General features: G+C 40.3%; 1 protein-coding gene across 2 annotated transcripts in view; it reads left to right on the forward strand.

Annotated features, from left to right (window-relative positions):
* The window catches only part of LOC114644559 (psychosine receptor-like), a 69,036-nt gene extending 65,598 nt beyond the window's left edge, over positions 1-3,438 (forward strand). For both annotated transcript variants that reach the window (XM_028792624.2, XM_051924367.1), the window contains exon 3: positions 1,818-3,438. In XM_028792624.2, the coding sequence (XP_028648457.1) occupies positions 1,818-2,229 (412 nt within the window). In that variant the 3' untranslated portion in view covers positions 2,230-3,438. The remainder of the gene's footprint in view (positions 1-1,817) is intronic.
* The last annotated feature ends 13,100 nt before the right edge of the window (positions 3,439-16,538 follow it).

Consider the following 16,538-nt stretch of genomic DNA (forward strand, 5'->3'; position numbering starts at 1 on the left):
AAAAAAAAAAAAAACACAAGTTGGAGTCTAGGATGGTGGCAGCACCCTTATGATTTAGATTGCAGATTGTGTAAAATGTTTAACTGAGGGCTAAAACGTGCATACATTTACATAAGCTTTCCTACCTGTTACATTATGTAAATAATTGTTACCTCAGGCTGTAATGTTTCAAAAGAAAAAAAGAAGAATTCAAAGCCTAAGCATGATATGCCTTGCCTCTCAGATATGAACTTTGAATGTTGCAGTTCATCCACTCACCAATTCCAGAGTACCTGAAAATAGGGAATAAAATTCTTCAGTATATATGTATTAGCTATGCCTGCTCAGTACATATAACAGACTGCCTTACTATTGTCCGTATTAATGTCCTGTTCAAATCAGCAGGGCAGATACCTACAGATGATGTGTGGGAATGCAATTCAAATGGAGATTGAAGATCTGAATGGTAGGGGTGGCAAGACAAATCACTGTGACAGTAACCCTGTTTTTAAACATGGCAGTTATTTAATTAAAAATAAAGGCAGTACTTACTAGATGGAATGAAATGGAGGAATCATATTTTGTTGAAAAGATTCATTGCACATTCAGTCGTGCTTTAGGTAGGTCACAAATGTGTACAGAAGTGCTAAATTATTAGCTTTGTGGAACCACTTTGTGCTAAATCAATAGTTGTTTTTTTTTGGCTTCAAACAAAATTCAATGAAAATTTCATATCATGGGAATATTGTATCATGAGGCTTGAATCACAATATGAATTTTGTTGTGGGATACCTATAATGTCTCATCCCTATTAAATATACATATAAACAAAAGAACATAAGAAATATGACAAACAAGAGGAGACCATTCAGTACATCAGGCTTACTGGTTTAGCTAATAGCTAAACTGTTCCAATATCTCATGCAGGTACTTCTTAAAGGTTATCAGGGTTTCTGCATCAACTCCATGCCATGGTAGTTTTTTTTTTCCAAATTCCCGCAACTCTTTGTGTAAAGAAGTGATTTCTGGCTTTAGTCCTAAATACACTTCCTCTTAATTTCCACTGGTGTCCTCAAGCATGTATTTCACTGTTAAGTTGAAAGAATTCTGCTGGATCTACATTATTAATGCCTTTGAGAATTCTGAAGACCTAATTAGGTCCTCCACAGAGTCTCCTCTGCTTGAGGATAGATAGATAGATAGATAGATAGATAGATAGATAGATAGATAGATAGATAGATAGATAGATAGATAGATAGATAGATAGATAGATAGATAGATAGATAGATAGATAGATAGATAGATAGATAGATAGATAGATAGATAGATAGATAGATAGATAGATTTGTCCCAAAGGGGAAATTACTTTTTTTATAGAAGCTTTTTAAATAAATATATACATACATAAATACATAAATAGATAAATAAATAAATATATACACACACACTATGGTCTGAACACACACAAGAATGGCTAAAAAGAAAGGAAATATTTAAAAGAAAGAAAAGAAAACTTGTAGTCCCAGTCCAACTAAAGCATTATACAAGCTTATTGTTGTTGGTATAAAGGAGCCCCAGTCGCGTTTCCTGAGACACTTCTTCTGAATAATTCATTGGCGAAAAGTCCTCAGTGTTAGTGTGTTAGAGAGAGGATGTACAATATTGTGAGAGAATATATGGGTTTAATTCTATGAGCCTGTCACAGTAGTTTCACAAGGAAAGGGGAAACCCATGTCTTGTGGGACATAATTTATTAGAATGATATAAATGTTCTTCACAATATCATTGGTTTATTTTGATTTGAATGTTGTTTCTAATGAATAAATCTTTTTTTGTAGGTTTACCTCTGTGAAAATTCGATCAGCTTTACGCTCCTCTCCATCGGTGACTCAAGGTGAACGCAGAAGGATTATGGGAATTCTCTGTACCATCACTCTTATCTTTGTAGTGGTGTTTGGACCCTACCATCTGGTTGGCACCTATAAGTTCTTCAGCTATTTCTTCACTGCTGATAAATGTCTCCTGGAACAAAAACTGTTCCTTGTGTATCGATTCTGCTATGGGTTGACAAGCCTCAATAATGTACTAGATCCACTGTTCTACATCTTCATCTGTGATGACATTCGCAGACAACTTTGGAGGTCAATCTCTTGTCTAATGCAGAGAAGAAAGTCTCTTGATTCAGGCGTTCACCTCAGGGAAATCATTGAGCATAGCCCCGAAAAGAAAGAAAATAAAATAGTTTTGTAAGTTTCACAACCAGGATGGAGTTATCATGGATATCTTCATGAGATGATAATGATATCTCAGGATTATGTAAAATAGTCAGTGCTAGTCAGAGGCAGGTTGTGTAGTGATAGGTGCTGCTGTCTTAATGCTTCAGGGCTCTGGATTCACTAAGCTGTAAAATAAGTGTTAGTGTATTTTACAATGGACTGGCATCCTATCAAGGCGTATTTTCTTATACATAAAGTTGGGAGGTTAGGTTCCATCTTCCTTTTTACCCTTTTCTGAAAAAGCTTGATTTGAAAAAAAACATCAATGTCACTCTTTGCTAATTTTTTAAAAATGCTAATCAATTCAAAAAAAGGAACCATTTTACTCTGGTTTGATGTGAAATTTGAATTGATTGTACATTATTTAACAATGTCAAAGAATTTTGGCATGTTATTATTTTTAAAAAGAAAAACTGTAATGAAACTAAATATAACTTTAAACAGTCAAAAATGTTCTGGAAATGCAATTCTTGTGTTTTGCGTATTTCACCTGACCAAGTAACAGGTCATGCCACATACAAGTTGGTTTGTAGAGATTCATCCAGATGTCTTCCTCAAGTTGAATTAGTATAATGTAGCAAAGTTGAAAAATGTGTATTCTCAAAATCATCCAGCTTCCATTTTGGATGTACCGGTACATAGCAGGCACATTGTGCCACATACAGAGTTTTGTTTTATGTTTTTTAAAATATTTTCCCAATATTATGTAAACTAGTAGCTGACAGAGTGTACCATATGCTCAATGTTTGCTTGATATGCTCTTAAGAAATTTTCTTAGACCTGTGAGCTTTTTCTCATTTTTTTTATAAATAAAATCTAAGCCATTTGATCCAGCATTACTCTTCCAGGTGTTGATCATTGTGGGATGACACCAGCCCCTTTAAGGCCAGTGCACAGCCATTTTACTTCCTTTCAATCTATTTCCTCTTTTCTAGCTTATATAATCCTGCATATGAAACCTTCCAATTATCCACTAGAAATTTTACCCTCACAACTATTTAAAGATACTTTCAGAGCTATTAGTCCAATTGTTTTGGATATTATTAACATCTGTCTAACATCTGGTATAATGTCAGACAACTTTAAACATGCAATTGTTCGGCCTCTGCTGAAGAACCCCACGCTTCATCCTACAGTTCTTTGAAACTATAGGCCTAATTTCTAAGCTCCAATTTTTATCTAAAATTATGGAAAAGAGTTTCTTTGCAGTTAATTTCATATCTGGAGGATAACAAGCTAGCCACATAAACAGGATGGCCAGATTAGAGTTTCATAAAATGTACTTTAAAGTACATAATTCTAGAAAAAGGTCTTGTGGACACATGAGACAAAGATGAACCTGATCAGAGTGATGGTAAGAGCAAAGTGTGGAGACGAAATGGAAATGCCCAAGATCCAAAGCATACCAGCTCATCTGTTGAACATGATGGTGTTGGTCTTATGGCTTGGGCATGTGAGGCTGCCACAGGTACTGGTACACTTCTCTTGATAAAGGGACTGCTGTAGATAGTGGCACAATGAACTCTGAGGTGTATTGAAACATCTGATCTGCTCAAGTTCCAGTAAATGTCTCCAAAATCTGGATGGCGCTTGATCCTACAATAAGATAATGATCCAAACATACTACTAATGGAAACATATGAATTTTTTAAATCTAAAAAATGGAAAATTCTTTAATGGTCAAGTCAGTCTCCTGATTTAAATCCAACTGAGCATGCCTTCCATATGCTGAACAGAAAACCTAAGCTCCTCAAACAAGCAGGTGGTGAAAATTGCTGCATTAGAGGCTTGGCAGAGTATTATCAGAGAAGATCCTCAGCACACTGGTGATGTCTATGAATCGCAGAATTCAAACAGTCATTGCATGCTAGGGCTATACAAGAAATTCCTAATGACGGCTTTAATAGACCTGCCATTGCCCATTTCACAAACGTTATGGTGCCCTGAAATGAGGAGACTGTGCATGAAAAGTATTGTCATTGTCAAAGCTTGACCAAAATGTATGCAAATACCCTTAAATGAATGCCTGCAATATGCACTTTAATCACATCTGAATTGTCAGTCAGTCATTCTCCAACCCACTATATCCAAACACAGGGGTCTCTCTGGAGCCAATCCCAGCCAGCACAAGGCACAAGGCAGAAACAAATCCCCAGGCAGAGTGCCAGCCTACCGCAGGGCACACACACCAAGCACACACTGGGGACAACTTAGGATTGCCAATGCACCTAACCTGCATGTCTTTGGACTGTGGGAGGAAACCAGAGCACCCGGAGGAAACCCACGCAGACATGGGGAGAACATGCAAACTCCATGAAGGGAGGACCCGGGAAACAAACCCAGGTCTCCTTACTGTGAGACAGCAATGCTACCACTGCACCACCATGCCGCCCTATCTGAATTGATTGATTTATAATTTTAAACTGTGGACTAGATTAGTGAATTAAATGTGGCTTTGCCAAAACATTATGGGAGGCACTGTAGATATATTTATATAAAATTATACATCCGGTTGACTTCCATTGTTTCAGATATCTGTAAGCTAATTTTGTAGGTAAGTCAAGCTTTGCACCGAAAGTATTAGTTAATGAAAAACTGCATCATGCATTATTACTTATTTAACAGAAAATCATTTTGAACTTGTTAAAAAAATGATAGTGAAGCAATATATACTTTAAATCACAAGACGGAAATAATTTAAACAAAAATGAATCACAGGTTATACAAAGCATGTTGACTTTATGCTTAAATATCTTTAAAAATTTCAGATAATGATACAGTGATTCATGCAGTTGGAAGAGGCATAATTGTGGATAACTGAGGATCAATCCCCTGCTGTCTTTGCTGAGGTATTGTTCAAAGTGTCAATACTGCCTGAGAAGACACAGATGCAAGGCATACTTATGACACTGGAACTAACTATCAGCAGCTTCTGCCACTTAGTTAAACGGCAAGTTGCTGATCGAGCTGCTCACCTCTGACAGAGTTTATGGTGTGGCCTTAAAATGCAGTACTATTCCCCACTCTTAGAAGTGGCTGCTATGTATTTGTCTTTGTCAAAATTAGTTTGCTTATTTTACAGTATAACTTAAAAATATAAGTCAATAGTTGAAAATTAATTGAAATGCAGCCGAAAAGAAAACTGTTAGGGTTTTATGAGTTTGTTCATATCTGTGGATTGTCCATAATTTTCTAACACAAGAGGAGTATATAGCATACAGTGCATCCAGAAAGTATTCATAGCGCATCACTTTTTCCACATTTTGTTATGTTACAGCCTTATTCCAAAATGGATTAAATTCATTTTCTTCCTCAGAATTCTACACACAACACCCCATAATGACAATGTGAAAAAAGTTTACTTGAGGTTTTTGCAAATTTATTAAAAATAAAAAAACTGAGAAATCACATGTACATAAGTATTCACAGCCTTTGCTCAATACTTTGTCGATGCACCTTTGGCAGCAATTCCAGCCTCAAGTCTTGTTGAATATGATGCCACAAGCTTGGCACACCTATCTTTGGCCAGTTCCGCCCATTCCTTTTTGCAGCACCTCTCAAGCTCCATCAAGTTGGATGGGAATCGTCAGTGCACAGCCATTTTAAGATCTCTCCAGAGATGTTCAATCGGATTCAAGTCTGGGCTCTGGCTGGGCCACTCAAGGACATTCACAGAGTTGTCCTGAAGCCACTCCTTTGATATCTTGGCTGTGTGCTTAGGGTTGTTGTCCTGCTGAAAGATGAACCGTCACCCCAGTCTGAGGTCAAGAGCGCTCTGGAGCAGGTTTTCATCCAGGATGTCTCTGTACATTGCTGCAGTCATCTTTCCCTTTATCCTGACTAGTCTCCAAGTTCCTGCCGCTGAAAAACATCCCCACAGCATGATGCTGCCACCACCATGCTTCACTGTATGGATGGTGCAAGGTTTCCTCCAAACGTGATGCCTGACATTCACACCAAAGAGTTCAATCTTTGTCTCATCAGACCAGAGAATTTTCTTTCTCATGGTCTGAGAGTCCTTCAGGTGCCTTTTGGCAAACTCCAGGCGGGCTGCCATGTGCCTTTTACTAAGGAGTGGCTTGCGTCTGGCCACTCTGCCATACAGGCCTGATTGGTGGATTGCTGCAGAGATGGTTGTCCTTCTGGAAGGTTCTCCTCTCTCCACAGAGGACCTCTGGAGCTCTGACAGAGTGACTATGGGGTTCTTGGTCACCTCCCTGACTATGGCCCTTCTCCCCCGATCGCTCAGTTTAGATGGCCGACCAGCCCTAGGAAGAGTCCTGGTGGTTTCAAACTTCTTCCACTTACGGATGATGGAGGCCACTGTGCTCATTGGGACCTTCAAAGCAGCAGAAATTTTTCTGTAACCTTCCCCAGATTTGTGCCTCGAGACAATCCTGTCTCTGAGGTCTACAGACAATTCCTTTGACTTCATGCTTGGTTTGTGCTCTGACATGAACTGTCATCTGTGGGACCTTATATAGACAGGTGTGTGCCTTTCCAAATCATGTCCAATCAACTGAATTTACCACAGGTGGACTCCAATTAAGCTGCAGAAACATCTCAAGGATGATCAGGGGAAACAGGATGCACCTGAGCTCAATTTCGAGCTTCACGGCAAAGGCTGTGAATACTTATGTACATGTGATTTCTCCATTTTTTTATTTTTAATAAATTTGCAAAAACTTCAAGTAAACTTTTTTCATGTTGTCCTTATGGGGTGTTGTGTGTAGAATTCTGAGGAAAAAAATGAATTTAATCCATTTTGGAATAAGGCTGTAACATAACAAAATGTGGAAAATGTGATGCGCTGTGAATACTTTCCGGATGCACTGTATTATACATACCACTACAGTTTTGCACTTGCGACATTCTTCCAGGTAGTATCCACTGTGTCAAGCCACTAAAATAAAAAAGGAAGGTTTTCTGAAATAAGGGAATCCGAGTTCTGGTGTTATACTTTGCCAAAAGTCACCAGATTGTTTTGCCTTCTAAGCACTAATCCAACTTTTACAGTTAGAAATTTCAACTTGCTAAACACACAAAAGCTCATCAGATGCCATTATGAAGATGCAGTAATTTAATATTTTAATAAAGAAACATAGAAAAAATACTTTTAGAAACCAGTTCTTGTACTTACTAATTTATAACTAGTATAAATAATATCTTAGGAAAGACCTGTTAAAAATATGTGTGTTTTGGCCAGAGGTTAAATGAAAAAGTTGATGGAGTGATAAAGTCACTACCACCCTCATTTGGTCCAAGAGGTAAATTAAGGGTGCTCAAAGCCAACTGTCTCAGCCATATCATCCATTCTGTGGCCAGAGACCAGTCAGGTTAAGAAGACAAAGAGCCACCTGGTGGTCTAAGTATACTGAATATTTAGACTTCTAACAAGACAACCTGCTAACAATTCAGGTTGTATTGGTATTATGTTGTAACACTCATTTGCTTCTTTTTTGGGCATATTTAGGGATTAATCTAATCTATATAATTTATCAAAAAAGTGTATACATTTTTTTCCTATTTCTTTTGTTAATCTATATTATTGCCTGGGACCCTAAATATAAATGAAAGGTAGGAGTATTTAGCTTCAGTACATTATAGCATTAGAACAATGTAGACGAGAACAGGCCATTCAGCGCAAAAATGATCACTAGTACTACTTAATTCCCATAATTCAAACTTAATTTTTCCAAAATAGCATCAAGTCAAGCTTTGAAAGTCCCTAAAGTCCTACTGTCAACCACACTTCCTGGTTACTTATTCCATGTGTTTCTGGTTCTCTGTGTAAAGAAACACTTTCTAATGTTTGTGCAAAATTTACCCTTAACAAGTTTCCAACTGTGTCCCTGTGTTCTTGCTAAACTCATTTTAAAATAACAGTCTCGATTCACTGGACCAATTCCCTTCATAATCATAAACACTTCCATCATGTCTCCTATTAATCTTCTTTTGCTTACGATGAAAGAAGAAACTAATCTCTTTAATCTTCCCTCATAATTCACAGAAAGTAGATCATGAATCAGCCTAGTCGCTCTTCTCTGGACCTTGTCTAGTGCTGCTATGTCCTTTTTGTAGCCTGGAGACCAAAACTGCACACAGAACTCCAGATGAGGCCTCACCAGTGTGTTATAAAGCTGGAGCAGAACGTCCTGTGACTTGTACTCCTCACACCATGCCATATAACCTTCTTAAAGGCTTCTGAACACTGTCTGGCAGGTGATAGGGACAAGTCCACTCCTAAATCCTTCTCATAAGGCGTACTTTCAATTTTCAGACCTCCCATTGTTTATTCAAACATATCATTTTAACTTTCTATGTGTAATACTTTTCATTTACTTGCAGGAAATTTCATCTGACACAAATCTGCCCAAACCTGCATGCTGTCCAAGAGATGTAAGACTGAGATTATTTGCTCATTCTAGCTTGGTATCATCTACGAACTTTTTATTAAAATCAAATAACATTCCATACAAGCAAGTCAAATTTTACAAAACTAGGTCTGAATCATCTGCAGACTTAACCAGTTTGTTATTTACATTCCTATCCAATTAGTGACAGTAAGATGCACAAAAGATGGAAAAACTACCAAGGCTGACATCTTAGAATATAAGAACATAACAAAATTGGCAAATGAGAGGATACTATTCAGTCCATCAAGTTTGTTTGTTTAGCTAATAACTACTTTGCTACTTCATATGAGAGAATATTTGCTAAGCCACCACCTGTCGGTGGTGCTGCCTCAATAAGTACTGCAGATCTGTCACTTCTGAGCCACGTTTCACATACAGTTAAAAGGTCTATTTTCCTCTCAATAATAAGATAATTTACATAAAATGTTTTACTAGTTAATATTCTAATGTTAAATAATACCATATTAAGGTTTTTTGGGAAAAGGCGACTGTGCAGAAACCACAGTACAATTAGAGATGCTTATTATGTTACTGACATTAACACCAAACTGTGTTTGCTCTTTTCTGAATCTGTAGTTCATAATTATAGGCTCAATATTATGCACCACTTTAGATGGACTTACTGTATAGTTATTACATTTTTCAAAGAAGTCGTGGCTATTATTATGAACTAGCGAACCCACGGCGTACCATACGCCGCATAATCAGGCCGCTTTTTTAGTGATTTTTAAGCACAGGGAGAAAATTAACATTTGAAAAATCGGTAGGTGCTCGGGCGCGGAGGGCGGAACGGGAGGAGAGGGGAAGGACGCCCATTCCGCCCCCTCCGTCATGCTAATCTGCTGATTTCTCGTTTAGTATGCACTGCCTGCTCATGTGCCCACCCCCAACTCATCACCTGAGTCATTTTCCGGTTTGCACAGTCCACATGCACCTGTGAATCACGTAGACTTTTCATTGTTCTTTGCGGTTTTGGCTGCTTTTCTATATATAATCCACCAAGTCACCCGACCACAGTAGTACCGAGGGGGAGGGGGTGTGCACAAAGGGCAGGGACGTAATCAGTGTGAGCGTATGACCCGCTCGCCAACTCACGGTGTAGCATACGCCGCATAATTATGTATTGATGGGTGAACACTTCCTGAACGACACAGTTGTCCAAATAGAAGTGAAAACAAAATTGAGCCCAGTGCATTCTTTATCTGCCTTGTAGCGCAGTGGTAGTGTTGCTGCTTTGCAGTAAGGAGACTGTGCAAGATTTTGGGTTCGCTTCCCAGTTCCTCCCTGTGTGGATAGCACTTTGAATACTGAAAACACCGGTATATCAATGTAATGAAGTATTATTATTCTTATGTGTCCAGCGCTCTCTCTGTCACGCGCGCGCGCCTGTATGTGTGTGTGTGTGTGTGTGTCGTTCGCTTGCTGCACGTGTTCCTGCAGGCATACCAGTAAGTGAATGAAAGGATGGAACTCTGGAGATAGCAACATACAACTGTCTGTGACTGAACACTGGTTTTGGCAGATACATGCATATCTTTTTGAAAGTTTGGCCCTGTGCCTTATTAATTGTCATCGCAAAGGCAAATCTAACAGGAAATTGTTTTAATGTTAAAGTAAAAGGCAAATTATTCCGCGACAAACAAACTGTTTTACACACTGCATACCAACCCGCGGCGTAGTATACGCCGCATAATCACGCCGCTTTTTTAATGTTTTTTAAGCAGAGGGAAAAAATGAACATTTGCAAAATCCGTAATGCTGCTTTCAATAAGTACAATGCAGACGCGTTTAATTTGTCGGCCACTTTTTGCCAGCCGTCTTTTCTGGTTTGGGCTGCTTTTGCAGTGTTACCGCTTGTGCATATTAAATCTTGCAATCCTTCGAGTAACTAATTAACTAACTAACACCCAGCCACCCAGCTTGTGAGAAAAAAATGCGCCCGTTCTTTCATCATTTTGTTGCAGCCTATCAAAGACTTGCTGATCATGTTTTCTTGACTCAATATACATTGGCTTTTCACTCAGCGCGGGGGCGCGCATTCATCTCAGATTATTACATCCTGCTAGGCTAATCTGCTATACAACTGCGTTTGAAAAACCGACTTATTCCTGATGAGTTTCACCGGCATTAATGATTAGGAATCTGGTTGGAACAAAACCCTGCATCCACAGGGGTTCACCAGGACCGAGTTTGGGAAACACTGCTGAACACAGACGAAACCGACTCAGGTGAGGAGTTGGGGCAGGCAAAGTGGTTGCAGCTATTGATTATTCAGTGTTGTTTGCCTGGGTGTCTGATCTGCTCGACGGGATCATAAATAAAAGGAAAACAATGCGAAGGCAATGTCACAGGTGATCCTGTGGTATAGCGGGTCCACAGCTCCCCTTCAAAAGGCCATTTTTAAATAAATAATCATCACACTCACAGCGTAGCGAGGGGCGTGGAAGTGTGGCTGAAACGGTTTCCGGGTGGAGTTGTGCTGCAGGCATTTCTCCCCTGTGCAGTGTGCGAGCGAGTGAGGAGAGAGAGAAAGCCGGTACGTTAGAGTGAGCGAGAGCAGGCTCAAAGGAAATGTGTTCCTGTGGTATAGCAGGTCCATAGCTCCCCTTCAAAAGGCCATTTTTAATCAGGCGACTGACAGTAGTGGAGTCAGGCACAGAGAAGGTCAGCTGCTGAGAGAGCGTCTCGACTGTTGCAGGGCCTGAAGCAGGTGAGACGCTAATGAAAAAGAGGCACAGGGCTTATTGGTTTTTAAAGACTGCTTTCTTCATTGTGTTTTAACCTCAGTTTTAAAGGATTGCGTGGCTCTCTCTCTCGCGCTGCCTGTGTGTGTGCCTCTGTCTCTCTCTGGCTCTGCCTGTGTGTGTGCCTCTGTCTCTCTCTGTGGCGCTGCCTGTGTGTGTGCCTCTGTCTCTCTCTGGCACTGCCTGTGTGTGTGCCTCTGTCTCTCTCTGGCGCTGCCTGTGTGTGTGCGCGGCTCTCTCTCTCGCTGCCTTTGTGTGTGCCTCTGTCTCTCTGTGGCGCTGCCTGTGTGTGTGCGCGGCTCTGTCTCTTGCGCTGCCTGTGTGTGTGCCTCTGTCTCTCTGGCGCTGCCTGTGTGTGCGCGTCTCTCTCTCTCTCGCGCTGCCTGTGTGTGTGCCTCTGTCTCTCTGTGGCGCTGCCTGTGTGTGCGCAGCTCTCTCTCTCGTGCTGCCTATGTGTATGCCTCTGTCTCTCTGTGGCGCTGCCTGTGTGTGTTCGCGGCTCTCTCACTCGGGCTGCCTGTCTGTGCCTCTGTTTCTCTCTGGCGCTGCCTCTGTGTGAACCAAGGTTCCACTGAGGTTGACTAATGAAAAGTCAACGTGGCTCAGAGCTGCATGTGGACTGTGGCACAGACAAACAGAAATGACGGCATGTTTTCTGAGGCGTCACGTCCGAGTTGGTGGGCGTGGCTCTGCGAGTTTTCGTCATATCCAATGGTCTTAGAGTTGGTGGGCGTGGCTCCTTCCTGCGTGCGCCATTGACGTCTTACTTGTCGGCAGTTTAGTGAATTATATATATAGATAATAATTATTATAAATAATAAAAGTTACTCAGGAATATTGTATTACCTTTGTAATGCTGGCAGAGAGGCCCTAGTGCTAAATCTACTGGGATGCAGTCTGTAGAAGTGTGGTCTCTCCCAGTAGCAGTCCCAGTTGTCTATGAAGCCAATGGCGTGTCCTTGCAGAAGAATCACAGCCAGTCATCCAGAAACAAGTCTCATGTAACCCTTGTCTGATCTCAGAAGACACCTTGACTCACCTTTGATTTTTGGGCCAAGCACCACCAATGTTTTGTTCTTGTGAAAACACTCCCAATGTAATGTGCAATTTTTTTTTACTTTTGTCATATTGCTCATCAAGGCCAGGGCAATGTTATCTCATGTGACATGGAAACGCTCAGGCTTCAAAGCTTTATCTCATTCATTTTTAGTTTGAACTTATGTGATCACTGCACCCTCATAATGTGAAAACATTGAACTAAAGTATGTTATTTGAAATGATTTTAATTAAGGAGTGTCAAGGAAATTAAATATTAAAAGGAAGCAGGCAGGTTGTTCAGGTGGCGCAGTGGTAGCGCTGCTGCCTTGAGTAAGGAGACCTGGGTTCGCTTCCCGGGTCCTCCCTGCGTGGAGTTTTCATGTTCTCCCCGTGTCTGTGTGGGTTTCCTCCGGGTACTCCAGTTTCCGAAATTGTCCCTAGCGTGTGCTTGGTGTGTGTGTGCCCTGCGGTGGGCCGGCACCCTGCTCTGGGTTTGTTCCTGCCTTGCGCCCTGTGCTGGCTGGGATTGGCTCCAGCAGATCACAGTGACCTTGTGTTAGGATATAATGGGTTGGGTGATGACTGACTGCCTGACTGACAGTCAGGTTGTCCAAAATGCAGGTAAGGAGTCATAAAAGTCTACAAAACAGAATCTGTGAATTGAAAGCTATGTTCAGGGAACAAAAGGTGAAATCCAGACTCACAGGAATGTTGCCTAACCAAAATAATTTCAGAACATAACCTTGAGCTTCTAGATTTATAAAAGCGTAAATTCTTCAGATACCACTCCACCATATTAGCAATCACAGAATGACATTAGCCCAATGATTTTGCAGGTAGCAACCAGCATTTTAGTTTTAAGACACAAAAATGAGTAGAGAAAGGAGGCACCCAAGATTAAAAACAATTCTAAAATGGTACTGCAATGACAGTGTCATCATAACGATAAAAATGAATATCAATACAAAAATACTATTTTTTTTATACAAGGAAAAATCATAACATAAAAAAAACATTAATCATGACATCTCAGTCAAAACATAAATTCTGAACCTATTGGAATCTGATCATTTTCTCTGAATCCTCTTGTAATCAGAGTAATCTTTATTTAAAAAAATGGTCACAAATCCATTTGATTCATTCAAGATATTTAGATAGTATTGCAATGTCTTGAGAAATCTTGACTACTGTTTTTGCTAGATGGTCAGAATTGTAAGACTGGAGGCAGTGTTGAAGGGACTGGCTGGTGGCTGCAAAGAGATGCAAATTTTGGAAGCTGAAAGGTCTGGGGGCAAAAACCTCCAGAGGGATTGCTTAGAAAAGGCCTCAGTGGCATGAAGCAGAATGTTCTCATGGGAGATAGAAGCTGTTCTAGGCAGAGTGTAAGAAGACGCCCTTCTTTGAGTAGGAGAAGACATCAAAATTTCATCTTGCTCAGGTGCTAGAATGTTAGAGCAGTTTATTGTGCTCTGAGTCCAAAATACTGGAGTGTGGTATAAAGAAATCCATGCTGTGCTCCAAGAACAAAACACTGGAGAAGGTTAGAGACACATTTGTGGTATACCTTGGGATGGCTGAGATATGCATTTTGTTGCTCCAAGGCCAGAAACACTGAAGCTTCCTGGAGTATGACCTTCCCTCTCTTTATGAAAGGTACTAACCTGTTGTAAATCAGTGTCATCTCTAGACAGAGGAGCAGCTTCAGCGACAGACTGCTGTCACTGTCCTGCTCCACTGACAGACTGAGGAGATCGTTCCTCTCCCAAACTATGCGACTCTTCAGTTCCACCCGGGGGGGGGGGGGGGGTAAACGTTAACATTATTCAAAGTTATTGCTTGTTTTTACCTGCATTTTTATTACTCTTTAATTTAATATTGTTTTTATCAGTATGCTGCTGCTGAAGTATGTGAATTTCCCCTTGGGATTAATAAAGTATCTATCTATCTATCTATCTATCTATCTATCTATCTATCTATCTATCTATCTATCTATCTATCTATCTATCTATCTATCTATCTATCTATCTATCTATCTATCTATCTATCTATCTATCTATCTATCTAAAGAATATGCAATGCGTATAGCAACAAAAAGCTTAGAATTAAATTTGATAGGCATCATATCACTCTATGCAATATCAAATATTAAGAAGAAAGATAGTCTATCTATCTATCTAAATAGGTTTCAAAGTTTTCTGATTGTTCACTGTTGTCACAGTAAGACATTATGCAGGTGTATTGCTGTTGCTATAATGGAGGCTCAATCATGTTTCTTGACACACTTCTGCTGAATAATTCATTGGCCGAAAGTTCTCTGGGTCAGCTTGTCAGAGAAAAGATTTGCAGCATTGTTCACAATGACACTCATTTTTATTTTAATTCTCTCTTCCAATACAACCTCCTTGGAGTCCAGAGTGTGCCCTATAACTGAACTTGCCCTTTTAATTAGTTTGTTGATTCATAGAAAATTGCACTGGCCATCATAGTTATAAAAGAGGATGTCAGTACCCACATTAAAGGAATGCAGTCTCCTAAGCCAAAAACAGCCTGCTTTGCTTCTTCTTATACAATTCCTCTGTGTTACAAGACCAGTTGACTTGTTGTTACTCCATTGTCAACAGTGTTCAGAAGCCATTAACAAGGCTAACAGAATGTCAGGTTATATTGTGCCCTGATGTATAGTGTACAAGTCAAAGGAGGTTATGCAGAAGCTTTATAATGCACTGGTTAGACTTCATCTGGAGAAGATAGATAGATAGATACTTTATTAATCCCAAGGGGAAATTCACATACTCCAGCAGCAGCATATCGATACAAAAACACAATATTAAATTAAAGAGTAATAAAGGTTAATAATGTAGGTAAAAACAGACAATAACTTTGAATAATGTTAATGTTTACCCCAAAGGTTGAATTTAAGAGTGGCATAGTTTGGGGGAGGAACGATCTCCTCAGTCTGTCAGTGGAGCAGGACAGTGACAGCAGTCTGTCGCTGAAGCTGCTCCTCTGTCTGGAGATGATCCTGTTTAGTGGATGCAGTGGATTCTCCATGATTGACAGGAGCCTGCTCTGCGCCCGTCGCTCTGCCACGGATGTCAAACTGTCCAGCTCCATTCCAACAATAGAGCCTGCCTTCCTCACCAGTTTGTCCAGGCGTGAGGCGTCCTTCTTCTTTATGCTGCCTCCCCAGCACACCACAGCTTAGAAGAGGACGCTCGCCACAACCGTCTGATAGAACATCTGCAGCATCTTATTGCAGATGTTGAAGGACGCCAGTCTTCTAAGGAAGTATAGCCGGGTCTGTCCTCTCTTGCACAGAGAATCAGTATTGGCACTCCAGTCCAATTTATCATCCAGCTGCACTCCCAGGTATTTATAGGTCTGTACCCTCTGCACACAGTCACCTCTGATGATCACGGGGTCCAGGAGGGGCCTGGGCCTCCTAAAATCCACCACCAGCTCCTTGGTTTTGCTGGTGTTCAGGTTTTTTTTTTTTGGGTGTAGTTTTGCTCTCCCGGCTACAAAAAGGACATAGCAGCACTAGAAAAAGTCCAGAGAAGAATAACTAGGCTGATTCCAGGGCTACAGGGGATGGTATATGAGGAATGATGAAAATAGCTGAGACTTGTCTGTTTAAGCAAAAGAAGATTAAGAAGAGACATCATTGAAGTGTTTAAAATTATGAAAGAAATAAGTAGAGAGGATCAAGACTGTTACTTTAAAATGAGTTCAGCAAGAACATAGGGGGCCAGTTAACTTATTATGGGTACATTTCACAGGCAGGCACATGGAATAAGTTACCAGGTAGTGTGGTGGTCAGCAGGACTTGTTGGGGTTTGTTAGGTGAATGGCCTGTTCTCATCTAAATTGTTCTAATGTTGTTATTATCCAGGACACCAGAGGCACCATAGGCTCATCCACTTGCTTATTTTTGATCTTGGAGATAACAGAGTTATGGAGATATATTGTTTACCCATTTAGACAGAAATACACATTTAGAATGGATATTTAAATGAATCAGGCCATGTTTAGGATTTGGGTAGGAAAATGACATGGGAAGAACATTTTACAACCATTCATGGAAA

This window comes from Erpetoichthys calabaricus, chromosome 3 (genome assembly GCF_900747795.2).
Source record: "Erpetoichthys calabaricus chromosome 3, fErpCal1.3, whole genome shotgun sequence".
Taxonomy (NCBI): Eukaryota; Metazoa; Chordata; class Cladistia; order Polypteriformes; family Polypteridae; genus Erpetoichthys; species Erpetoichthys calabaricus.